The sequence below is a fragment of the Labrus mixtus genome, chromosome 18, assembly GCF_963584025.1.
Source record: "Labrus mixtus chromosome 18, fLabMix1.1, whole genome shotgun sequence".
Taxonomy (NCBI): domain Eukaryota; kingdom Metazoa; phylum Chordata; class Actinopteri; order Labriformes; family Labridae; genus Labrus; species Labrus mixtus.
The window spans coordinates 20,443,540-20,471,463 of NC_083629.1; the positions used below are offsets into that span (position 1 = coordinate 20,443,540).

General features: G+C 40.4%; 1 protein-coding gene across 2 annotated transcripts; it reads right to left on the reverse strand.

Annotated features, from left to right (window-relative positions):
* Window positions 1–3,947: 3,947 nt before the first annotated feature.
* Window positions 3,948–26,253, reverse strand: ddhd1a (DDHD domain containing 1a). Of its 2 annotated transcripts, XM_061063445.1 has the most exons (15): window positions 26,170–26,253; window positions 24,984–25,757; window positions 23,057–23,233; window positions 17,640–17,741; window positions 14,159–14,287; window positions 13,178–13,325; window positions 10,113–10,222; window positions 9,236–9,342; window positions 8,887–9,149; window positions 8,196–8,271; window positions 7,028–7,177; window positions 6,663–6,727; window positions 6,388–6,560; window positions 5,564–5,761; window positions 3,948–5,472 (listed from the first exon to the last, which is right to left on the reverse strand). In XM_061063445.1, exons 1-15 carry the CDS (start codon window positions 26,204–26,206, stop codon window positions 5,285–5,287), a joined length of 2,697 nt encoding a protein of 898 aa, XP_060919428.1. In that variant the 5' UTR covers window positions 26,207–26,253; the 3' UTR covers window positions 3,948–5,284. The 2 variants fall into 2 exon arrangements, with proteins under 2 accessions (XP_060919428.1, XP_060919429.1); XM_061063446.1 differs by lacking the exon at window positions 17,640–17,741.
* Window positions 26,254–27,924: the final 1,671 nt, after the last annotated feature.

The window sequence follows — 27,924 nt, forward strand, 5'->3', positions numbered from 1 at the left end:
CAAGCTGCCTTTTATGGTTATAATGCGGCTGAGCCTTGCAGCAGCATCCAGGGACCCATGGGTCTTTATAACTCCGGGAGTATGAGCACAAAATAACAGAGCTTTTTGTTGTTTTTCACTTAAAAATCTCCATTTTAAACAATTCATTTTGACTGATAACACCCCTTATAAGACTGTGACATGTCAGAATTAGCCAGTGTATTCAAACATCTGCTATCATACCTGACACATATATTTAAGGATCATTTTATTGTAATGATGTAGTTGGGCTATTTGGAGGGATGTCAAAGTTGAAATACTCTTTGAGGTAATAAAATGATGAAATCTGTTATAATTCATGATTTTATCTGTAATAAAATCTCAGTCTGGAGCGCAGAAAGTATGCACAGCTGAACACAGGTAATAAAAGTGCAGTATTTACCTTTCAGATGTATCATTATGGAATAAAAACACCATTTCTCAGCCAGATGGATTAGAAAGGATAGCACCTGTATTTCAAAACCGCAGTTGAGTGCCAAAAGTAAATCAATTTATGAAACTCATAAAGGACACTCACATTTACTTCCTCTTTAGCAAACAAAAGCTCTCACATGACACATTGAACTGCATGAGAAACAGAATGAATTACTGATACCCAAAGTCTATAGATTCTAAAACTGTTTGCAGAACCTTCCCAATATAGCTCTGTAACTATTCTTGTGCAGGTAAATCATCACATTTTAAATGCTAAATTTTGCACATGCAACAAGTTAAAAAAATGTTGCCATCAGTATCTAATATGACAGCACGGATTTAAAGTTTGTGTGTGAAAGTCAGCTTTATTGCCACACATAGATACCTACAACAATATCCTCAGCAGGTTGTTGCTCACGTCTCCTCAGCTGCAGGTGAGTTATAGTATTGTGTACGTGCATTCAATCAAATTTCATACAACTGACAAGAATAGAGAAAATCTGCTCTTCTCCTTTTCTTTCCAAAGCAGCTGCACAATACACACTCTCCACTAAAGACCCATGAATCTTCAGGGTTTCTGGCTAACTCAGCTCCAATCCTCCAGCTCAGGAATCTGGGCCTTCAGACCCTCCAGTATGCATCAAAGGGATTTATAAACTCTCCCTGCAGCTCCGTCCCCCCACCTCCTCCTCCTTCGTCAGTGTCTGGCACTCGAACCTGTTGCCTTTTATAGGCTGTGTTTTAATTGCAGAGTAAACATTGGAGTCGGTCAGATGCAGAGCAGGAGAGGCAGATAGTGAACTGGCTGGCTGGTGATGATGTGGATGGAGAGGGGGGAGGAAGAGGAGGAGGGGAGGGTTTCAAGAAGTTTACAATGTGTGCATGAGCCATCTTCAAAATTAATCCAGTTTTTTAAAATGAAAGCCATTTGGTCTCTGCAGCCAAAGCCAGTCTATATAGATGATTCTAATTTAAAACAATAATAATAATTTAAAAAAAAAAGGTCACACAATGAAAAGAGAGTGTTAACAACTGTCAAAATAGCTCATTTAGTTTAGGGCAATAAACCGAAGCAGGAAAGCAGAAAGGTCACAGGACAACAGATGGTCAATGGGGGTCTTTGTTCCAGCATTACCTATAGATGACTGACCTCTCCTGGCCAAACGCAGTACAGCAGTCCCAAATGCATTATTTAAGAGAGTCACCTCTGATCCAACCGCTCCCATCTGTGGCTCTATGCCTCTGCAGATGCTGCTTCACAGCATTAAAGCCCGAGCAACTCATGTGGAAGCCATGCCTGCTTGTGGATTACAATGTGGCCTATTCATGATCTATAAATCAGCTTTGTTATTCACATCAGGGGGGCTTGCTGCCGTGGAAAGAATCTCAGTTTCAGATGAACAAACCGCTTCATTGTCCAACAAAATCAGTCTGGAAATGAGCAATGAGACCATCTTCCTCTGGAAATATCAACCTCCTTTATTCTCCTACGCAGCAGCAGGAGCGAGAAACAGAATCCAAGTTCAATATTTTTTTTCCCTGCCATCATCTGTGGGAAGTGAGAGAATCAAGAAGCAGTCATTGTGTCCAAAAAAAGAAAATGCTTTAATAAAAGGAAATAAATACAGTGCTTTGGATGGCAGTCAGAATCCATTACAGGCATGGGTTATTGCACAGCTCTAAGGACAGACAAAAACACTTTTTCAGACATCCATTCGAAGTTAGAGTAACAGTGGTACCTGACACAAATGTCACATCTCGTTCATCACATCCCAGGTTAATTTCAACGCTTTTTCCCCCTCTCTTTCCCACCAAGTGACCGTTAACGTGGCTGCAGGAACTCTCTTATAAACCAAGAAACATTTTTAAAGTCTGACGAAAAACATCCAGATTCTTCAACTCAATGGCTTCAAACTGGTGTCAACAATGGTGTTGAATCTACAAAATATTGAACAGTAGACATTTCCCTGATGATTGTGGTGCCTTTAACAAGAAAAAAATATATACTGTCATCATTCAAAAATGCTGTGCATTAAATGCTCATTAAGTACAATGTAATTTTTTAAAGTCCTCCAGTCCAGTTGCTAGTTTTTCCTTGATAGCAGGCAGAGTGGATACCGTTGGAAATCTGTGCTTGAATCAAGAATATTTTTGGAGAAACAGTGAAGACCACAGACACTGGCAGAGGAGTCCATCGACACTCTTCATTACATATTTGCTGCGTCTGAGCCCCCCACTGAGTGATTCCAAATGCAGAGGCAACAATTGAACTTTGTGTTTGCATTACATGTCTAAGATCTCCAAGGTAACGTGCATGCTCGCTGCCAGAGTTGCGTTAAGAAAATGTAATAGGCTCAGGAAATGAATTAGAAAAAATAGAAATGGGATGTTGATTTCGTAAATTCTGTGCAATTCATAGCTGATTATACCATGAAATAAAATATCATTCATATCCCTCTCCCTTATTTTTTTCCATGCTTCTAATTTATCTCACCTAGCCACCTGGCTGGTCATCTGAAAGGCAGCCAGGTTTCAGTCAGTAAGCCTTTGCATAAAAAAACACATATTAATGCCAGTATATGGGTTTGTCTTTAAGTGGTGGACCGGTCAACAACAGCTTTTGATTGTGTGCAACAGTAAAGCGTCTGCAAATGAAAACAAGCGCTTTGCTAACATTGTAACAAGCAGGACACAAAGACTCTGACAGTAATCAAGCCTGTCATATGTAACTAACCCTGTAAACATTAGATCTGAGGGTTCTTCCATTACTTCATCCATGGCAAATGTCCTCTGAATGATTTAAATAGAAACCCATAAACAATCACGAGTGGTTTTCTCCTTAATAAAGAACACAAAGCATTTTCTTAAGATGTTTGTTGGCACTCTCTGCGATGTCTTCTTGTTCCATTAACTATTTTTAAAATGACGCCATGCAACAGGACTACGTTTCTGTAACTTCTGCATACCTAGAACTGGGTGTGTCTCTAAAAAAAGGACCACATCTGACAGGCATATGATTCATCATAACAGGAGTCATTTGTCTTTTTATAGCTGCTGAGGACAAACCTAAGGCAACAGTCATGATACGCAGCAGAAGTCTCCTTTTTAGACAACAAAAATCACGATTTGCCGTCTCCAGTTACCCAATCCACATTTCCAGTTAAGTTGTAAGTTGTGTCGGTTAGGTGTTGACACATGCTTAGTGGCTGGAAAATTATTTTTTTTTCAACACAAAAAAAGACAAGCTGACATATCCAAATTGGGAAAGTATTGATTGGTCACAAAAAAAGGCAAAGAAGATAGTTCATTTCGTGTGCAATGTATCACAAAAGCCTCCAAATAAAAAAATCAAGCTACTTTCATCAAGTTATTTTTTAGTCTGATTTAGCATGAGGAATGCTAAGGCCAAGCAGCTAACAAGCGAGAGACATAAATGTTATTTGGCCGCAAGTTTGACTCGCCCATTCCCTAATGTGAGATCTGGGTTTTATTCACAAGAGCCTAAAAGATTTTTTCTAGGAAAAATATTTCTTTTGTTATTTTTTTTTAAGACAAAATACATCTTCTTGACTGATTTCATCTACATATTAAAATAAAGATATAGCTCAGAAATAAATTCTCCCCGTCAGTCATCCTCAGTGTAGAAGCATGGAAATGAGTCTGATTGAATGGATTACTTTTATGAAACCTCTCAACTGATGACAACGTTAAGAGACTTTAAAGCCAAACCGCGCTTAAGAAAGTTAATATAAACGTCACATCTGACGTGTTCTTAAACCCCGGGAGGGTCTCACTAATGATCCAGTGGGATGTTCAGCTTAATTGTTTTGTTAGTAGAAGACATTTTGTCTCTGGTGCAGTTAAGATGGAGAATTCTAAACTCAAGAGAAAATGATCTTTAAGTTGATTATGTAGGATATAAAAGTGGAGCTTTGCTCATGATTTAAAGGGTGTGGATCTATGTTGAGTGTCAAACTATAATATAAAGGAGGTGAATTTATACAATATATAACAAATAAAAGAGGTGATTTTTTCTTCTTCATACTTCAACTATTAAAGGGATAATGCCCTAAAATTGTTTGGAAAGCTAAACAGAAAGAATCTGTACGAGTTTGGCTTAAATTTTTTGAAGGCATTGCAGTTTGTTTGTTAGCAACTTTTTGAGATGGATTAACGAAACGTTTGATGTAAAGATAAAAGTATTTTTCTGACAAATATATATCTCTCTCCCTCATATATATATATATAAATTAAAAAAAGAGTTTAAAAGCACAGACACAGGACAGGAAGCCGTGGTTACAGAGGGTCATGGGAGTATCAGCAGGCTCCAGACTGGATCTACAGGAGGGGGAGGCTAGATTGTAACGACAAGAACTGTATGGGAACTTTATCAACAGGCTACAGCTGTTTAAGGTCAAAACTCGGGAATGAAATTAGAACCTAGGTGCATCAAACTTATAAATCTCCTACTCCAGGAACATATGTATCCTGTGGTCATACTGGCAAAAGGGTGCACCTCCTTAGGGGTTCTTGGTCCAACACTGTCACCCTTAGGGTGCACAATTGTGTCCTAACGACAAACACACACACACAAAAAAAAACAACAGAAGAATGCACGTCTTGGAATGAGGTCGGTTAGTAATGATTCCCAAGTTTTCAAGGAGCTGAATTACAGGGAGATGTAGGAAAAAAATATAGATGATGACTTGACTTTAGCAGTTTGTGTGCAAGTTAATTAAAGAGGTTTATTTTTGTGTCTTTCGTGACCCCGCCCCTCTAGGAGTCATAAGACACCTTTCAAGTGTTTACGTGTTGTCATGAATGTGCTGCCTCAGTCGGGATCTGGAGCATCCTCTTCTGGGTCAGAGGGATTCATCTTCTGCTTGTATATGAAGGTCAACAAGAAGAGTGCGATGTCGTGTGAGCACCAGTAGCCCGTGTGTGACGTCACTGCTGACCAATAGCGACTCTCCACCAGACCTTCTCGCAGCTCAAAGTCGATCCGTCGCTCCAGCTCCACTGGAAGACAGAAAATGAGGTATTTCAACATCCTGCCAATGAAACAACACAATTGAGACTCTCTCTTTAACATTGTCAGAGGTGAACTAACATGATGTGTCAGCTGTGGGTGAGGTTGGCCGTGTCAGAGTGGAGAGGCCATACGCCGACTGGCTTTCTGTTCGCTTCTGCTCCTCTTCCTCAGGGTTTGCAATTCCTTCAAGGCCTAAAGACACGGAGGGCTGGCTGTTGGATCGGGAGAAACGGGAGAAGAGGATGCCTCCGATGCCTTTCCCTATGCTTGCCGCTCCTACATCAAGTGAGGAAGGGAGACATTAAAAAAAAAAAAAAAAACTTCAGGAAGGATGTGGTGCTTAACAAATCAAAAAAAGAATAGTCTGAATGCTTTTCTTTATGTTTTGATTTAAATATTTCAAAGAGAAGAAAGGACAGTGTATGAGCCCATTTCCAAACTCTCCACATGGTGGCACTGTTGTCATAGTTCTTTAGTCCATGAGAGCATCTTGCATTACTTAAAAATATCGAACCTCACAGGAGAGAGGGCCTTTCACCTACAGACTAAGTGCCATCTCCAGAGTGAAATTTTAATTAGCTCAGTTCTCTCTCTGAGCTTCCCTTTGCTGTCTGAACTCTTTGTATTTCCCTAAGTAGGCTTTAAAAGAAAACGTAAAAGACTGCCCATTTAAAGTCAAATAACTCTCCTCTCTAAAGAAGTCTAACTCACACATTTGTTGAAAGTTAACATTATGATCCGATAATAAATGTATTAAAACAGTTTTAGTCTTAATATCTTGAGGAACTGTTCTTCAAAATGAGGGTAGATTTAAAACCTTTTACAAAATTTAATATATGATTTGAGCCACGTAAATGCGAGCTTATTGAATGTATTTTCAAGAAGGAACAGCAGTGTCTCACCCAGTATGCTGGCCTTGCCCAGGTTTGTGATGGACTCTCCATAGTGCCTGCGTGCCAGGACTGGAGAAGTGCTCGGGCTGGGGATGCTCTCAGTGTCAGATGTGGGGTCTTTGACTGGGTTCAAGAAGGTCGGCCGGACCTCTTCATAGGATGTCGGGTTAGTGGCACTAAACCTAAAGGAGAAAATAAACCACAGATATTTAGAACAAAGAAACCCTAAAACATCGTGTACCATCAAAGGGTACGCTCAAATGTTATTAGAATTACGTTCTTACCAGTGTATCTGAACAGGAGCAATATTGCTGTAGTGTTTAAGGATGAGGGGCTCCAGTCTGTAGGCCTGCACAGAGTGATATATACAGTAGCTTACAGTACAAATACATTACAAATTAAGTTTTTAAGTGCTGTCAGTGTACATTATTAATTCAAACATATGGCTAGTTGCTATTAGCAGTGCACAATGGAAAAAGGAAAGTCCAGAAAAACAGCAGAAACCTTCTTATATCACACCCTAAATGTGTGTGGTCTGATTCAAAAAGAGTTAAGAAAACAATACAAAAAGTCTTCAATTGTTGTCATAACCCTGAGTAAGAGAGAGAGAGATCATTCGTATGGGACGGGGCAAATGAGGTAGACTGACCACAGGATCTGTAGGATGGAAGACATTGAAGAGCCTGCTGCAGATGGAGGTGGGCAGGATGTGGTCCTGGTGGCAGCTGGAGCCGGGTCGGATCCCCCTCAGGGCCAAGAACACCGCCAGAGGAGAACCCATGCAGAAAAAGTTTTCCACCTGAGAGACATGAGGTGTAAAGATGCTAAAATGTCCCACAGGGTGTCTTTGGTTTTGACATAGTTAGCACAATGAAACAGAAGCCAATATGTTTTTCTGTTTTATCTTTCTGATAACAAAGTACAAATTACTTTGGTAAACATTTACATGAGCAACGATGCAACATTTAGTGTTTTGGCAGTAATTGAAGTTGTTCAGTCTTTTTAGCACAATTTCTAACTTAAACAATTTCTTATCTTTATATTGTAATTGTACACACAATAGATTGTACATAAATATGGACAACACGTCTCCATTTCCTTTAGTTGTACAAAATTAAAGCCAAAATACACCATGTAGGGCACTGACATATAATACCAGTGATATCATTTCATTTGGAGCCAAGACATGCAGAAAGGATCTGGCTGGTGGAGCTGTGGAATTTAAGCCCCGCCTCTTCCGCCAACAAAGCTTACGGATAAAAACAGCAAAGATCCCTGAAGTCGGTACAGTCCACACAGCATAGATTCTTGTGTCAATTTGAAGCAGACACTCACTTACAGATAGTTTAATGACTCTTGTGTTCATAATGTTTCCTCTCACTGTTCTTTCTCTACTCTAATGCTAATCTGGTAAAAAGAAACACTGCAGGAACCGCATTTGTCAACAGAGCTTTCAATTAAGACATTACAGCCGATCTTCTTCAAATCAAAAAACACATTTTAAGTAAAATTGTCAAGAAGTGATTACTGTAATATATATATATATATATATATATATATATATATGTATATATATCAGCATGATAACAACTAACTATGAAGACAGAAAAATGTGTATATTTTTAATTTTAAAGTTTGCCTAATGTTCTATCTTTCCACATGGAGATGTGGTTTAATTACCTATACAGTAGCCAGTCAGTAGGGGCAGTTCTAAATCTTTTGGATTCACCTCTCTCTCATTCTCTCTCTTGTGCAGTCTATTCTTTATACAGTTTATGGTACACATACAGTAAAGTTCTCATAAGATTGTACAATACCTTAAATCTGAGGGCTGGTGGTGCTGACGGTTTAGAGGCCTCAAGTGTTTGTAGTTGTGTTTCCAGTTCTCTTAACCTGTTAGAAGCAGGGAAAAAATCAGCGTCAATTCACTGAGTATGAAAAGCTTCTCTGATGCCAAAGCTTTCAAATCGGACCTATCACACTCATTTTTAAAATCACCTTACTGAATTATGAAAACATTTAGTTACATAGACATGGAAAATATCAGTCTTCAAGTCAGCAGCATAAACATCTCTTCCAGCTGCTTCTTATTAAGCAAATGTAATCTTGCACACACTAAATGATACTAAATACACAGGGATCTGTTGGGCGAGGCAGGAGATATTTTAAAAGCCTCTACCCCTCCCTTTGTATACCCAGCTGCCTCACAAAAAACAAAAAGCAAACACAACTTGCCACCTGACAATGGAGTTAATGAGCAGCTTGCAGCACACACACTGTATAATGTGTGCCAAAAAGAAAGAAAGAAAGCAAGGCTTGGTGGTTTAGGGTTCTAAACATTCAGCCTGTTTCTTTTTTGTATTCTGCTGCTACATGAACCCATATTCCCTACCACATAAAAAAAATACTAAAAGAAATACAGTTAATCAGAAGTCATCTATCGAGAATTCTCACAGCTATACATGAGGCCTTGCAAGGAGTCACAAAATATCTACGTAGGCAAGATACCTATTCCTTGTGTGCCGTAGCTGCTCTAGAAGATGCCGCTCCTCGTAGGACATCCAGCGCAGGTCGAGCTCCTCCTCCACAGCGTGATGCTCCTGCAGACAGAAGCGCACAGGATCCCATCCCGTCATGATGTCATAGGTGATGACGCAGCCGAGGGAGTGGGACACGATGGACACTTTACCCCCTTGCTCCTCAAACTCAGGGTTCCGGGAGCAGAAAAGTGAGTACAGTCTGTTAAGCTCCTGTGTTAGGCCCTTGGTAATCTGGAGGGAAAAAAAGAGTTTAAGGGAAGTTAAAAGGATTCACAAAGAATTTCTGTTTCTGGTTTAAAGAATTGTGGGACTCTCACCTCATCCCGGTAAAGTGGACTGTTGTAGTACATGATGTCCATGGCACTGCTGTTAAGAAGATCCCTCAGTCCTCTCACTTTGTCCGGTGTTATTGAGTCTACCGTATCTACAAAAACAAAGCACCAATACCACATTAATAAAAACAAATTAAAATACACATGATAGTGCCTGTATTTATGTTACAATGTTACAATGTTACTTTTCACTTAGCAGACGCTTTTATCCAAAGCGTTGGTAAATTTGAGGTTTTGATGACTATGAGGAAGATGAACTGTGTCGAATCGTTAGTCCTTTGCATTTTTATTCAAATTTGCCTTAAGTGATTTGTGTGCGCCAGTATTTTCTTTGGATCCTGTCTTGAAGAAGGTATCCGTTTTATTTTTTGGTAGAGTTCTGTTTTGATCAACACTGTTAGAGTAGTATTACTGTGTTTATAACTGTGAATGAAGCGTGCTTTACAGAGGCTGAGTTTTAGCTCAGGGTATGTATCAGGGGGGCAAAACAAGAAATTTAAGGGCATTATAAAGACGACAAAATTTTGGATAATAATAAACAGACAATTCAAACTATTTGTAGTACTAGTACTGAGTAAACACAACATTTTATCAAATATGTTCTGATCTGATCTCAACATGCTCCTCCATCAAAATTCAGGAAATGAAGATAGTTAGGACATGTGCAGGTCATGAGGTTACTGTTACCTGCTGTCCACACACTCACAGTGCTGTTGGGCATGACTCCTGTAATGCTTTATTGAAAACTACACACGAGAAATAAACAGACCTAGTACATAATTAACTAAATAAATCGAAAGTGCCCACACTTAAGCAAACACAGAACACAAATAGTAGTAAACCCTAAAAATGGCAGACAGACCTCCGTCCAGTGCAAGTTTGGAGCGCCACTCGACGGGCAGGAACTCCACGTGCTCTTCGTTGTGCTCTGAAAAGTGCTTCTCCTCCATCTTCCTCACACCCTCCCTCAGCCTGGATAAACACAAAGCAAATGGACCATAGAGCATATGAGGATAATGCTGCAACACAGCTCTGTTTCTTTAAGAGTATATTGGGTAAATGTTGGCCAGAACTTTCAGATATTATTTCATCATCCCAGTGTTGGGCAGCAGCCTATTATAATAAATGTTTGCTAAACATCCTTCATGTTCAGTTGGTCCTGGGGCAGACTGACTTAAGAGTCTGTGTTTGCACTTGTTCTCTCGAAGACCTTAATGACTGTCTGGGGGAAAAAAAAGGAAAGACGCCTATTTTGCTGCTCAATGATGCAGCAGCTTCACTCACGCAGCACTCACACACACACACACACACACACACACACACACACACACACACACACACACACACACACACACACACACACACACACACACACATACATGCAATGGCTGCAATTCTACTGGTCGTATATGGGGCAGCATTAGCTCACAGGATATACTTAATACACAAAGAGAAAGTGGGGGGGAGAAGGGTGTTGACTTGGGTTAATGGATGGCTGAGAGAGGCTTTTAGGACGCTGGTTTGATAGTGGGTGGGGAACCTAAACCTAATGCAGGTTTTGACAGGACTGTAAGAAGTCTGGGGCGTCTGCAGGAGAGCCTAAATGCTCACAAGACGGTGCCAAGCATTTTTGAGCTTTCTGTGCTGCACCCACAATGGTTTAGCAGAGACAGGTCTTGTTGCCAAACTTCAAATGCCCTAAGACCCTGCATTTCTTTTACATCTTTTGATGACACGTATAAAATGCACAGAGCTGAAAAACTAATTCACATTCTAAAAACAACCCGAAAAAAACAATGAACATTCTAGACATGTCAGGTTGATCTTTTCTTCCTGGCTAAGAAAAGCATATATGCTGTAATCCAGAGGGAGCTGGGAGTGAAGCTTAAGGTGCTCTGCAGCCTGACATGGTCTACTTTACCTGCTTAGCTGACCTAAGCTGCCGACATAGCCTCACGCTAACTATGTGACATGGAGACACACATGGCCCCGGTTCACTGCTTCCTGTAATGGTCATGGTCCAGGGCCAGTACGTAAAGAAATGTCATTTACGGTCAGATAATGTCGTTGCACAGCCCATCACATGAACAGTGAACACACAGAAAGGAAAGGGACTGAACTAAGCTCAGGTGATAATTCAAACTGTATCCGCTTCACGGGTGTCTGAACAACACTAATGATTTGCTTTATCATGTTTTAAAAGGCGGATGTAACTGTAACACCCTGGAACTGCTACTTCCCAAGACAAACGGGGACGGTAAAAAATAGCCAGTGGATTTGTTTTGATTTGATTCTCAAAGGCTGTGAGGTACTAAAAAAATGCATCAACAGCAGCCATAACACCATAAATTGGGAGGTAATAAAATGATGTTTGTGCTGCTTGGAACATCTAAAATGTAGATTTTGATTTTTTTGGCATATGGACCATCACAACAGATGATGTTGTAATGGCTGAGATTGGCTTGTTTTGGCCAAGATTGCTTTTAATTGGATAGGAGTGCTAAAGAGAGCCAGGGAATACAAGGAGAAAAGAGAGGAGACGACATCGACAAAGGGTCTGGGATGGGATGGATCCTTGTTGGCTGCAGTTTAAGTTTTAACTCAAAGATAACATCAGTCAAAGTTGATATCTTTTTATCTAGATTTTTACACAAAATTAGGATGTAAACAGGTTTTATATTTCCTGGTTTTTCTAGCTGCATTTGCCCATGCAGCTAAGCCTTAGTAAACGCTCCTTTGTGTTTACTCAGGTTTCGGTGCATTCTGCTCCCTTGGCTTACTGCAGGCAATTTCATACACAAAGTAAAAGAACAGCAGGAGAAGACAAAGAGTGGGAAAATGTTGAGTGGAGGGGAGGTGAACAGGGAAACGCTTGAAATAACTTCAACTGTTGTAATTATGGGTTGCTCAAGGTAAATACAGAGAAAGAATAACAGTGATTGCTGATTTAGTTTAAGTAATATGCCATTTGTCCTGGTCCTGAACAAGAAATATCTGGAATTAACTAACCTGTAACCTGTATGTCAGAAACCCCTCATACCCGTAAATAAGCACAACATACAGCTTCTGCTTGGTCACCAGGAAGGGAACAAATAAACAATGTACAAGCACAATTCATAATACCTGAAAGGAACAAGATATAATCACTCTTTTGTTGCTCTTTCATGACAGACAGCGTAAAATGTTAAAAGATTTAAGGGCTGACTGATACCTGGAAAAGACAGACTGAGTTTGGAAAGGAAAATAAAAGCAACGGAGAACAAACTTCTTGGCTGTTCAAAAATCACATCCTCCAAGGGTGATTTTGAAAATAGCTTAGATTTAGTTAGTGAGTCAACACCTGAAAACATGGCTAATGCAGGGTACACAGCACACTACCAGATAATCAGGCCTGTTTCGCCCAGCTGCCCATTGTTTGCCATGTTTGTTTTCTCTAAATTTGATTGTTTGTTAATAGAACCTGTGAGTTTGTGGTGTGCCGTTTTAGTCATATCGTTACTCTCCAAACACCATAGGGACAAAACTGTTAAATCTATCATTATTTGCCCTCGTGTGTGGGGTCCCTCACAATGTCAACATCAGTCCAAATTTTGAAAACCTTTATTGCTGGCCAGGCTTAAGCCCTTTTAAAAAGATCTAAAAAAAAAATCTGTGCTGGTTTCATACTACATGAAATCTGCCAGATTACATCCGGACACATAGACCAGCCGTATCGCACAAGTCGTCAAACGACCAATCTGAATGGTTTGCGTTCTCTTGTCTGTTAGAGATGATGTCTGTCATTCCTCTAAACACAGTCATGGGATGACATCATGACTCTGTAATAGCTTCATCTGACACATTGAGCACCTTAACAGAGAAATATGATCTAGTCTGAACCAAGCATTACTGACAAGCAAAACAACAACATACAAGCAAGTGACTCACATTCCAGTGTTTTTAATTATGCGACCCTGGTCCATCTTCTGTCCTATCCCATGAACCACAAAGACAATGTGCGTAGTCTGAGGGGGTCTGTCCTCAGGCGAGGCCTCCTCAACAAAACCTCGATGGAGCCGCGTTCCACTGCTGGAGGCTGCAAGAAGACAGAGAACATGGTTGGATGCTTGTGCCTAGCCGTTTGGTTCTTGTACTGAAAGAAAGGGACATTTTTACACCTTGCACTATGTTCTTTGTACTGTATTGCCAAATATACACACGGCCACTGAGTTCACCTGAGGGCTATAAATATCTAATTGATGGTATTTAAGTACATGCTGTTCTGAGTCCAAAGGGGCCAGTAGGTGAGACACAAAGCCCATGACTAAGACTCTTTGGCAACACTTGTATTGTGCCTCGAGGATTAAAGTGCACAAGACTATAGATTATATATAGGGACACACAGTCATGTGCAGTGCAGCCAGCTGATAGCAGCCAATGGAATTTGCTGTCTAGATAGCCCAAGTAGATTAAGCCTCAAAGAGTGTTTGTTTTTTGAAGAAAACTGAAATAGCTAATGCCAACTCCTCTCATAATCTTTGAGCAGGAGATGAAAAGCTACCGAAGTTACGTGACACTAAATTAGATTACAACAATTCAATAAATCAGACATGTGGGTCAGGGGGCTAAAGAGCAAATGCCATATTTTTGGTTACACTTGGGCCATTTAATCAAGCCTAGTCCCTGAAAATAGCACATGGACATTGCGTGATTTTCTAAGATAATCCAATTAAAATAAAAATGGCGGCACACTGTGAATGCAGCTGTAAGTAACGGGTGCCTTAGATGTGCAGGAAGTGGGCAATGGTTACTTACAGCAGCTCTAACTAGGTCTCATTGTCAGCCAGTTCACTTTGGTATAGCCTGAAATATCTTAACTGGTAGATGTATTAATAAATGGAATGGCAGTGACATTTTGCACATACAGACCTTTTGAAAAGCCCAGTTTCTGTGTGACTGTGCGTGCTATTTTGGATGTGGTGGCGTCGCTGTAGAGGTACACCTCATCCACGCTGTGCCAATCCACGTGGGTCCGACTCAGTTTCAGGCTGTGGATGGCTGTATGGGAGGGCAGGGAGAGAGGAGTGAGAGAATGAATGGACAGAGCCAAAAAGACGAGGGCATTGGCAGATGGTGTGGGGAAATAGAGCAAAGGAAAAAGGGGCAGAGAACCAGGGAAAGAGGGGAAGGGGAGAAAGGTTCACTGACACAAAAGTGTGATTACACACTTCGGAGCGAGAGCAGAGGGAGAGAGATTTAAGAAACTGTCAGAATTACACCCAGTTGTGATAAATGCAGCACAAAAACTAGCATCAATCTATTCACACAGCTCAATCAAACTCACTCTGGAGCATTGATCTGCAGTTGGAAAGAAAACACGTCAAACTATCTCACCGTGATTGCATAGTTCAGCTCTTGCTTGTCTGTCCTGCTCACATGTAATCAGTCTGACATTTTATCAGCTCATTTACAAATTCAGTTCAAATGTTCTCTATGTTGATGCTACACAGTGAAATGCAGTGACAAGAGCAAGTGAGAGCAGAGGTATGGCTATAGAGGAGAGGCCGTTTGCTACAGAAACTAGGAGTGATAAATGAAACTGGTTGACTTGAGGGATTTATTCATGTCTCTGCAGCGTGCCCTTTAAAATGTCCTGTGCAGTCAAGTTCATGTGGATAAAATAGGCGGAAGACTTTGGCGCAGGTCCAGTGCACAGTCATGGCTCCTTATACTGGTCTGAACCAATCTGGGGATTAAGCCTGCCAAATGTAAGGAACTTGGTGGAATAAAATGTTCCAAATGACCTTTTTCGCAATCTTGCAATCTGGGCCGATATAGTCACATAAACAGTCCAAAATGAAATGCTACAAGACGTGTTATTAATGTATTACCCTGGGTGTTGAGAAAGCAAACTGAAAACCTAATACTAATACTTAATCTTTTGTACATATTTAATTTAACTCAAAAAGAAGGGAGGAGTAATCTTGGTAATGCCCTATCTATGTCTACAGGGAAATATAAGGTAGACACGGGTTATTTCCACCAAGTCTCATGTGTGTCACATGGTGGACCTAAGATGGGTCTCTGCTGCAGGCAGGCTCATTTCTACATCCAACCAGCATGATTGCATCTTTGGGTAATGTGAGGACAAGCAGTTTTAACACTTCAGTTAACATACTGTATCAAGGAAGAGAAGTGTTGGAGTGAAGGGAATAAGCTAAATGTGTAATCACAAAGGGGAGGACATTATTTTTTTAAATCCAGATAAAACAATAAAGCTCATGTTCTGTAGAATGGGACGTAGGGACTTAGTTGTTAACAGTTTCTTCTGTCACATGTTTCCATTTATGTCGGCAGATATTGAAATTAACCCACTCCCAAGCAAAGCAATCCTATGCTTACAACTACCACCACATAGAAAATCACTAACCCACTATAAGACGACAGCAGCAGCAAACGGAAACAACCAACAGCTCCAAGAAGAGAAACGTTCACTCTCTATGTTGGCTTCAACTCAATCAGTTTAAAGTGGCCTCCTTTCCTCATCGAGTTTATTAACTTACTAGTGAGGACAAAGGAGAAGAGGATGGTGGTAGGTGTCACAAGACCTACACACTGTCTTCATAGGGAGGAGGGTGAAGCCACTTCAGATTGTTGAGCTTAACTTGTTGCAAATGACACTGTAAAACAGGAGGTTGTTTTTGTCCAGCTAGAACAGAGAATGGTCTGAACTTTTCCAGTTACATTGATTTTATGTAATAATAATTAAATGTTATTTTGTTTGAAAAACATAAAGTATGATGGCGTGATGCTTTTGGACACTTCCTGTTTTACAATGGAAGACGATGCATTGTGAAAGAAGGGGAAAGAATGGGGATCAAAGTGGACGGAGGAGCTGGCTGTCAACCTAGAGTATTAAAGAATCTACTGAGGGAGTTCTCTAACACTGCAGAAGTGAATTACTGTGGGGCACAGGAAGAAGAATAGGGTTGAAAAGTAAGGGATCAGGGACAATAATATGAACAGTAAAGTGAGGGGGTACTGGTTATACTGTTGAGATACATGGGAAACAAGGAAATTGGGTGCTGGATTTGGGAAACAAGAGGATGCTGGACTTGAACTATTAAGTTGTAAGAGTGGTGAGGTAGCAGTCACTCTAGAACCTTTTCTTGGCTATAGCTAAATAAAATACTTTAATAAGGTTTTGCATGTCTTGTACAAACAGAACACTGGTGTAATGTTACGTATCGTACTGTACCCCATTTAGGATACAGTGTGTTGTTTGGAGTGGTTGTCAATTACAAAACACAGACTACTAATTATTTGATTTTTTTTCAGTTTAGTGCCAAACCAACAACCTATACAAGTCTCATGTTATTCATGCAAGATGCACTTTAAGTACAGTTTTTGAGAGAAACGAAAATATTCATGCCGAAGTTAGCTGTAGCTCGTCTTGCGGCTTAAAAGGTGCTTCTGGATGGTGTAGGTAGGACACCAATTATTAAAAGTAAAATCTGATAGAAATCAATTTGGGTAAAAGCCATCGCTAGTAGGGTAAATCTTGTAAATAAGTGGTCCTTTGGACTGATGATTCAAATCCAAAACTTGTAGTATATTGATGTAATATAGAAAAAATAAATTCTACATCATGTTTTATAATAATGTATGTTAGGAAGGACAATAATTAGTCTCTCTAGTTATCAGGATATCTCTCTGTTGAGCAGTTTTTACGATGAGGGTCAATAAACTCAGATCTAGGACAGTGTTTGACCACTCGACAACTGGTTAGGGGGCCGTAGTAAACAGCCACAATGGCTCCTCTGTTCAGCTCATCACTTATGCCTGGCTCTCAACAGAGAGCTTTGTTCATTGCTCTCAGAGCGAGAGCTGGAGTTGGTGGTTCATTAATGATGGTCATACTGCCACAAGGAATGAGAGACAGAAAGAGATGAGAGAGAAAGTGGGAGTCGAGGCCGGAGGGAAAAAGGGTAAAACAAAGGGTGGGTTTCTGAGGACTAACTTATTTATCCTCTGGTTTAAGGGGTCTTTCCGCAGAGTTTTTTGGCTCACTATCTCAGCAAGAAGATAAGAGACACAAAATGCTTCCTCAAAAAGCAATGATAGCAGTTCTACCAAACTCTGGGTCACAGCACAAAGGGGGAAGTTCTAGAAACTAGGCCCAGTTACGGCTGCAATGGAGAACTGGGAGAGCAGCATAGATCCATTTTAATACAACCATTTCAAACAGAGCCTAGCCCTAAACAGAAGATTGAACAGGTGTTCACCACAACAAAGAGGATGATCTAGTTCCATAAGGACCTAGGATCTACTAGGAGAGAGGGTTCAAGCTAGCAGATCTAAAACAGCAGAGGTAAAGAAAAAACAAAAAGAACTTGGCATTTTACAGTACCTTGGCAGCGTTTGCGCTTGTGACATGTAGTTTTAGCACTCGTCTGATATCCACTCCATTTGAACAGAAAAGGGAGGTAGAAAGGGGGCAGGTGGGAGAGAACTAACAACCAAGAGAGAATGAGTAATTACCATTACCCTTGAGTCAATCACAGAGACTACCGCTGTCATCATTCTTGAACAAGGCAATTTATCAAGCAGCGCTGCTATCAGGTTCAAGGCCCGGGACACAGTTCTTGTAATGGTTACTGACAGAAACTGAAAGCCTGGATCATGAAAATATCCCCAAACAATGACTTGGTAGTAGTTTGGGAAACAGAGGAGCCTACAGCTGAAGTTGCAGCGCTGCTTCACATTTGCCTAAGATGACTGAGATAGGATCTGTTTTACAAAGTCAACCACTATTTCTTTAAAATCCTGAAGATTTGTGTACGTGTAATACAAACTTAGCAGAATGGTTAGAAAAATATCATGATTGTGAAATGCTTAAATATAGTTGAAAGTTGAAATTTTCCTTACTTGAGTCATGTATTGTGTACACATGACTGAAATAAAGTAGCAATAATACGGTATACTGTAGAAGGTGGCACAAGACTGCAAACCAGTTAACATTTCAAAACTTATTGCAAAAAAAAGACAAATAACACAAAACCTCAGATACCTGACAGCAGTAAGGAGTGCTTATGTTTCAATTTCATTTAAAAAGTTATTTATATTATTCAGTGATTCCCACAGAATGATGCGATAGCAACTTTGACAATGTGAACACGTAACAAACGCACACCGTCCATTCTTCAGTCTGTGGAGTGAACACAGCGCTCTGTATCAGAGTTTGTTTAAGTTTGCAGCTACAGACTTCAGCAGGCTGTTACATTATGAACGTGAGGTTTTTTGATTGGTGTTATACGCAGACACCAGCAGACACCAGCTGACACCTGCGTGAAAAACCCCAGGCACATTGAAGCAGCGTTGGAAACAAAGTAACCTGAAATATCAACACTTTACAACCAGTTTCTGTGTTAAAGTCTGGGAATTATTATTATAAATACATTTAAAAAGGCTGAATAGTCCTCATATTTGTACAGCAACTCTCTATGGTGCATACATGCACTACTTAGGATTTAAGTGGCAGTACACTTATTTTAAACCGGGATGATATATTTTCCATTGATCAACGGATTAGTTACCACTGAAATAATCATACAGCATTTATCTGGACTATACCTCTGATATGATACTGGTGGTTAATTCCTTGTAATGTATGGGTTGAGTTCAGCAGCCATAAACAAATTGCATTATTGTGATAAATTACTGGTAGTCCAAATTTGTCAAACATCATGTGTGCTATGCTGTTATAAACCCCTACAACAACTTATGAGCGGAGACTAAAGGTTATGTTTTTGAATACATCATAATTATTGGTGAATATTTATTTTACTGAATAAGTACAATCACATGTCAAAATATATTTAAAATTATATGCTAGTTTAAAATAAAAGTAAATCCGCTTCATGTTGATTCAATCACTGAATCTGCTTTATATTGATGTCTTGAGCAGGCGTTTTAAAAAGTCCATCTTTGCATTTGTTTATCAAATCAGCAGACGTCACAAGTCTCACATCTGACTAAATCATTCATCCTGTGAAGACACAGACATCAGACTTGCAAATGTCAGCAGAGTGTCCTTCAGCAGGGGTGAAAGGCTGAGCAGATAGGAGACAAATAGGAGAGACCTGCTGAGTGCACAGGAAGTTTGTTTGCTTTAAAAGCTATTAGTAAAGTCCATTTGGGCATTAGAGCACTGATGGAGCCATCCATAAATAGGAATTCCCTTATGACTGGAATCTCTACTATGCACACAATCCTCATAAGGGTGTACAGTACCTAGAGTCAATTACATTGTGTGGAAGTTTGAAGTGAGGGGGCATACTTTGGGTTTAGTTCAACACTAAATGATTTTAAGTCATCCAAAGGCACCATTGGAACTTTTTTCGAAAATCAGGAGAGAGAATTGTAGCTACTGTTGTCACTGTGAGCCATATCCTTAGGAAATATCATTATTTATGAGTAAATGACAATCCCAAATGATGATCATTTCAATCATATCTGTTCTATTTAGCACAGATGACAAACACATTTAACAGACTTCTGGCAAGAAATAAACATGTTTTTAAAACCCTGAGAGCCAGTCATTAGATGACAAATGTCCAATTCTCTTGAAGCATTTGTCATTAATCATTCAGTGTGTTCCCAGCCTCATCTAGTGGTTTGAATAAATACTCAGCTGAAAGTGTAGTGAACACAAACAAACATGTGGGCCTTGCCTACCTAAAAAATATCAAAGTGTTATGCTGACAGATGACCCTGTGGCCCAGCCCGCTGGATTTATTTTTCCTTGACGTCTTAGAAGCCAGACAGACTGGGACACACCCTAAAGTTTCTTTCAACCATAGACTCACTGCACTACACCCATACACACACAACTCAGGGAAGCTTAAAGTGAATGGACAGATCCTCTCCTGATACATTTTTTAAAATTCCTTTTGTTTTAGTAATAACGATTTATAAGTCAATCAAATTTTGTTTTGATTTTCTTGATTAAAAAAATCAAAACAATAAAGAGACAGAGTTCATTAAATCAATGAACTCAAATGTTCTAGTGGGTGTTCATTTTCATCCTCAATAACTGAATTAAGGCCATGAGTACCCATGCCCACGAGACTGCCTAAAATAACAATATGTCTCAACAGTCAACACTGACCAAATGGCAGCACGCTCTCTTTACAGTTAAGGGTTAAACAGAAAAAAACTACAAAAATGTATAAGTTATAATGCAAGAAGAAACTTAAGACTTTTATAATAGTATACACCTTAAATCAAACTATGCAGTTCACAAAAGTCATCAAATAACTCCTTAATAAATCTGAGATTGTGAAAGAACTACTGTGAAAACAACTGCTGTTGTTTATTACTTCAGCACTTAAACTGGCTAATCCTCTGTATCAATAAGCCATTTACTGTTTGCCCTCCCTCCTTTACGTTTAATAAGGAATTAGCAGAAAAGTACATTCGTATCACGAGAGATCAGAACATTCATGTCCTTTTTGAACGCAGCAGTAGTCCTGCCCACATGCAGTTTCATGCCTGCATAGCGCCCGGTATGCCTACCATATGACTTCGGCTTTGCTAACCTTTAGTCTCAGACACAAGGAGAAAAGAGGATGAGAGTGGAGATAGGAAAGAGAAGTGATAGCAGGAGAAATGTATGTACTGCAGTAATGTCAGAGCACGGCTCGCTGGCTTTATGGTCCATTTATCAAACGTAATGCAGCCTTCTTATGGCTCCAATAGCTTCAGATTATTAGATCCTTGATAAAATATTCTACTGTAAAGGCTCTCTGTAACTGAAACAAAACAAACAGCATGGTGTGAATTAGCAGGCTATATCACTTGCTTTGACGCGCTGCTAAATATAGGAGTGGGAGACAATGTGCCAACAAAAGGCAGCAGGAGGGTTTCAAACACATGCTCACTGTTTCAACGTCCATGCATTGAAGGAGGTAATAAAAACAAGTAAAAATGTAGCAAGCGTGTAGTTTTAATAACACATACTGTCCAAGGAAATATGAATTTTACTGCACTATTCTGCCTTGCGTTAATACAGCTCGCTGAATGGACAAGCTAAGGTCACATGATCTATGTGCTGTGCAGAGCTGGGGGCCTCCAAGTGTCACACAACCAATTTGTTTGCCCTTGGCTTGCTTTATATTTCACACATACTGTATGGCTTTCATTTAATCTCGTCTATGATCTTCTGTCCTCTGTGAATGTTTATATGCCTGCCTCCATATACAGATGCCTGTTTCCATATACAGATTTTTTTTAGTGACCATGTTTACATGTAAATGAATGCATACAGACCAGCAGTGACCTTCCCGTTTTGTCCTAAAAGCTTCTCTGATTCACTTTGGGGAAGTGCTGGAAGCTACGAGAACATGACACAAAGGCCAACCTACTGTAATCACTTTCCTCTGCTCTGTACGTGTCTTTATTTGGCTTAATAAATCCTGAAAAGGGGGAGGGGGTGACTTGTGAAGTTCCAGCAACAGAGCAGTGAAATAGACACAAGGCAGGATTGACACTTTGTGTGATTATTAGTAATTTAGCACAGATTATATAGTCATTAGGTCTGGATTCGGTTGAGTATGTTTTTGCTGCATGATTTAGTCTGTCTTGTATATTTGCTCTGTTTTTATAATTAATGTTTAACACATTTCACACTATTTTAAGAAGTGGTCTGTATCTTTTTTTCTCTCTGCTTCTTTCTATTTATCTGCCACTTTCAAACACCCACACACATTCATCAGCAGTGAAGGTCCTGTAGATTCTGACTGCCTTAAGGAGACTGCTGAATCAAAGGACCTCTTTCTCACTGCCTGTCACAACTAAAGCCTGTTACATTTTGCCCGAGCCAGCTCTCCGGGAGAGAGTTTGTGCCAGAATGTACGAGCTGCACCTGCTTTACATTGGGAGCATGACATGACAAAACCTACACGCACATGAATAGAGACACCTGCTCCATTCATTTCTCTCAACTGAGGATTGATACCAGAGCAGGCAGGGCTGTCACATCATGCTCCGTTTTTGACTCACCATGCTGTTGTTCTGGCGTTATTGTGAAGACCATTACCTTACTTTTTAATAGAATGCATCTCTTACGACACCCAAGGGAGCACTTCATCTCCTCATGGCTCCAATACAGCACAAAAAGAGTAATCTTTTGCAACATGCTGCCTAACTGGAATAAAAATGCTGCATGATGGGTGAATTCAGAAGCATAAAAGTATATAATATAATGATTTGACTTTCTGTTTTAACCCTGAAGTACACTATGACTCCATGACAACATACTGTACACCATCAAATGTTGTTAGAGTGACATTGTAAATATGTTTATGGAGTAGTCATCGTTTTGTTGACTACAAGATCTTATACAGTTTTTAGCTTTCTAGATTTACGGCTTTCAGCAATTCATGAACCATATTCACACAGCCGATTGTTTGACATCAAGCTCAAGCTAGGAAGCTCAGATGTTATACAAAATTTCATTCCGTTGTGTTCCAGGTTGTTATTTGTTAAATTAAGGAATTTGGAAATGATTTCACCACTTCCTGATTGATCAGCAAGATAAAAGAGCATTAAAGGGAGATTTCAGAGGGACATCAGGCTGGAAAGGTAAAAAGACATATTTGATAACCCGTTGGTCAGAAGTGGAGGAATGATGATGTTAGATTCAGTACATTTAAACGACTGACAATATTGCATTACAAAATAACTGCGTTTGATTTAACAAGCCTGCCCATGAAGTCTGCCCTGTAACTACAGTGATTTCTTAAATTCCCACCACCTGTCTCTCACCATCTTTGCTATCGACAGTCTTCACCACCAAATCCGTCTCGAAGGTGTCCTGCACTTGTTGCCCACGGAAATGGTTCAGGTGCTCCTGCTCGATGAGGTCACTTTCCTCTTCCTCCAACGGGAGCCAGGTACCGTCAATGAACCACTGACCTCTCATGACTGGAATGTGGTCTTGTTCTGAAAGACAGTCAAAACAGAATGGATTTAGATACAAAAGAATGGCTAAGATATGGGGATGGACATTATGGGGCAGGGAGACTGAACTTAAAGTGATATAAATCTAGGTTTTGGTGTATTTCTAATGTCACTTTATGTAAAAATCCATCACAATAACTGTGCTATAACACTCACTTTCTACAAACCAAGTGGTTTGCCTTTGACATTAAATAATTTCCATTCAACTCAACAAGTCTGCCAAATCCAGGAGGGCCAGGTCTCAGTGGCTTATGGAATGAGGCCAGTTTTGATTACAGTCTTGCTCTACATTATTAACAGAGTTCCTTTGGTGAATAAGTATGTACAGGCAGTTCTGAATGTTGGCCGACTCTTTAGAAGTCAGGCCCCTTCCTGTACAGAGTAAGACTGATCATCTGTAAAAATAAAAACACATGAGCAAACTTGTATTTACAGATAAAGAGGCCCACCACAACGCTACAGCTAAGATAGACACACAAGACACACACACAGTTAGTAGATGTACTATTCACTCGTTTGTGAAGGCGGTTCATGTCTGGTCAGAGAAGATAAATCTGTATGCTTCAAATAAATAACACATTGTTTCAAGTTCCCATTAAAGTAAAAGTGACCATTTCACCTTTCTGTTAAATCTTAATGTTAGAAGATAAAGCTAAAACAGCGTCTTTATACAGAATAAAAACAAAACAACCCCATCCCCAATAAGGCATTTACACCAGGCTGAAAAGGCACAGGCAAGGGCTGAGTGGACTACAAAGGACCTACATCTACAGCATGATGAACATTCAGTAAAATAACTGCTTGTCTACGTGTCCCTTCGCATTAACGTTAAAAAAAACCAGCTACCCATGAACCCTTTCATCGTTGTCAGGTTTGAGCGAGCCTTCTATAGTGACCATCTTCATTTGTTCCCTCGCTTTTTCCCGGAATATTTCAATGAACTAAAAAAAGAGCAAAACAATGCAGGACGCAGGAGTGTCAGCTAGAAATAAATAAACAGTTGCTTGTTTGTATAATTTATGGGATACGAGATGGATGCTGGAATTGACTTGTGAGTGGCTTGAGGTCATTAATCTTTTGTGCTGTCAGCAATGATACAGCAGAATAGAAAGTGGGAAAGTAAGAAAGTATGAATGATGTATGAATACTTTTCAAACCATTATGTTTGACGACAGGTGATAAATGCAATAAAAATGGCATTTTATGCTTCTGTTTGCATAAAAAGGTTAACTTATTTTACGCATGTTGGAGCTGTTTTCGTGTATGAAGTATATAGTATATGCACCCAACAGGAATTTGTGCCTAAAACATTAGTTTGATGATACATGCCACAAGGACCTACGTGTGTAAGTGGTGTAGTGCAGGGGGGGAAACTTATTTCACACTCGTTAATCATATATTTACAATACTCACGTTTCCAGTACACAGGGTTGCATTAGATCATTATGATTCTTTTTACAAACAGTAGTGCTCGTATGTTTGATGACAGGTGATAAATGCAATAAAAATGACATTTTTCTCTTCTGTTTGCATAAAAATGTTAACTCATGTTATGCCTGTTGGAGCTGTTTTCTTTATACACTGTGGCAGCAATACAAACGTCTTTATTACAAGTATGAAGTACATGCACCCAACAGGAAGTACATGCCACAAGGACCTACATGTGCAAGTGGTGTAGTGCGGGGGGGGGGACTTATTTCATACTCTTTAATCATATGTTTACAATACTCACGTTTCCAGTACACAGGGTTGCATTCCTTTTCTTTTATGTCCACCTCATACAGCCCTCCCCGGACACAAACAGGCTCAACGTTGATATCAATGCAGTCAGGGTCCCTCTCCTCTGAGGACACGGTGGATGTGTCCAGGGACCCCCGACCTCCGTGCACACTGCTGGTCCTGGTTTCCACGGGCACTGCCCCGTTCAGCCCCCTGCTCTCCACTCCGTTATTACCGCACTCTTCTCCTCCAACGCTGTCCTGGGAGCCTGCTGCACCAGGGTTCAGCTCACAGTATTTCCGAAACATACGCTCGATTTTCAGCGAGTCGTGTCCCACAAAGGCTTTCCACGTTTTCTTGTCCTCCTTGTAAAACCAGCGCACCTCTTCCGGACCCAGCTCCGTCACCACCTCGTTGAAGCGGTGCCTGGAGCTGTTGGACCGCGACCTCTTCCTCCTCTCGAACAACGGACCCGCGTTGTTCCCGTCGCTGTCGCTGTACTCCAGCGAGCTGCTGTCGAGGTAGGCTGTCGGCGAGCTCAGGTCCAACATCAGCCCGTCCTGGGTGCCGTGGTGTCTGGCGTGCAGGAGAGGCAGGTGTCCGTCCAGTCCCGACTGCACGGAGGACATCCCCGCCTGCATCGCGTCGTCCATCGGACTCATCTCATGACAGCACGCAAACACATCACTACCATAATCCCACTCCTTGTTGTTGTTGGTGATGTCGACGCTGACGGGTGAAACTGCACCGTCAATGCCCAGTGAAGATTTCAACGATGAGGTTTTGGCTGAAATATTAAAACTGGTCATAACTACACAAACCAACCTCACTACTTCCTCCTGTGTCGCTCCACAACAACAACAAAAAAACCTCACTACTTAATAACAGCTATCAAACATATAACACACGACAGGGGTCGAATACAAATATAAACAATATTGAAGACCTTCAGAAAAACTTCCAACGCATTTTCTTCAGTGATCCGCAGCTACGTTAGCTCGCTAGCTAGCCAGCTAAGCCAATGAAGCCGGTTTGAGAACTCCGACGCTAGCCGACTAGCAACACACTGCACCGTTCAATCTGGAAAACCTATTTCCCCGCTTTTCTCATTCTCACTTAACTGACATAAACCTGCGTCGAACCGCCTTCTCGATACTGAGTAGTCCAGCTCGATAAGAGTACTATTGCAGTCACCATACTTTGAGTGTTCCGGTCTCTGTGGTATTTCCGAGTCATTCGTTGCCCAGGTCCAAACAAAAATCTTTGCTTAGAGACAGCACCGCACCGTCGCGTGTGCGTGTGCGTGTGACTTGACAACTGACGCATAGATCACAGGATTCATCGTGAACGCGCACGTAGAAATTGCGCGAACATGACGACAGTTTTTCCCCTCTGTCCTCACATTCATGAAAAGTAATCTTCTTGTCGTCCACTAGATGGGGACAAATAGCAACCAATGGTTTTTTGGCCTTAAAACAGGGGTGTCCAAAGTGCGGTCCGGGGGCCATTCGCGGCCCTTGAGGGGATTTTTTGCGGCCCGTGACTTCAAATGTATTTATTTATTTAACATGGACATACAGTAACATTGGTGCTGTAACATTTAACCATGCACAAGTTCCAGATGCACTGCTCTTAGTGTTTAAGATTAAGATTTACTTTTATTGATCCCCGCAAAGGGAAATTTCAGTTTTTACATTTTTCATGCAACACACACATAGGCTGAAGTATATACACACATGCACTAATGGAGAGATGTCAGAGTGACGGAGCAGCCTGGTGGGGAGGCGGCTTTGGTGCCTTGGTCAAGGGCACCTCGCCAGTGCTCAGGTCAGTGCTCAGTCCTCTCCAGCTACCAGACCAACTGCCATACTTGGTCCGCACTGGGACTTAAACCGGCGACCCTCCGGTTCCCAACCCAAGTCCCTACAGACTGAGCTACTGCCACAGTAACATTGGTGCTGTAACATTTAACCATGCACAAGTTCCAGATGCACTGCTCTTAGTGTTTATAGCAAAATGCTAATTTGCAACACCTGTCCACGGGAGGCTTTTAGAAACAACAGAGATAAAGATAAAAAGGGTAAGAAAAAGAAAACAGTTCAGTTATAAATACATCACAGTTATGAATGCAACAGGGATAAAATACAGTTACAGAGAGAAAAATATACGAGCTCATGTGCGTTTAGGTGTGAGAACAATGTTGTTTCTCCTTCAGCCATGATTTAATACATTTGTTAAAAACATTTAAACTGAAAAAATGAAGAATCAGAAGATTTTGGCCCGAGGCCTTGATTAAGATTGTTACATTATCTTATTTTTCTTTTTCATGTTAACAAGGGCTGAACAATATTCCTAAAATAGAAAATGTTCAGTAACATGTATGTTGTTGTTTTTTTTTTTTTTTTTTAATCTACAGCTTTTACTATTTTCCACATTTTTTTGTAAACTACGGAAAAAAACGTATGCAAAGATTTTGCAAACAAGCGAACTGTTGTTTAACCATTTAATGACCTGAGCTAAATGCAGAAAGCTTTTCCAAAAAAACATGAACCACGTTACAGGCTTGATTCTGAGAAAAAAATAAATAAATAAAGTAGAACGAAGAAATCAAAATATTTGATTTATCTTTTATTAAAGGGTTTCTTTAGCGAGCCTTTTGATTCTGATCTACAAAGCCTTACTATTTTTTCAACTATATTTAAAAAAAAAAAAAAAACCTGTGGCCCGCGAGGGATTCTAACACGACTATTTTGGCCCACAAGAAAAAAAGTTTGGACACCACTGCCTTAAGATATACAGTAGAATACTACTGCAAACGGCCTAAGAAAGACTTAATGGGCTGTACAGGTAGCTACATGAAATCTAAAGGTGTGTAAATGGGCAACCCCAACAACCTCTACCACCCCCTTTTATTACGGCAACTTGTACTTTTTTTCTTTCTAATTTAGCTTCTT

Bases quoted from the DNA above. Each gene is read 5' to 3' on its own strand.
- ddhd1a (XM_061063445.1), bottom strand. From the start codon at position 26,206: ATGACTCGGAAATACCACAGAGACCGGAACACTCAAA. The intron at 23,234-24,983 runs GTGAGTATTGTA...ACTGTCTTTCAG, and splicing joins CAACCCTGTGTACTGGAAAC to AACAAGACCACATTCCAGTC. The intron at 5,473-5,563 runs GTTAGTTCACCT...TCTGTCTTCCAG, and splicing joins ACCCACAGCTGACACATCAT to TGGAGCTGGAGCGACGGATC.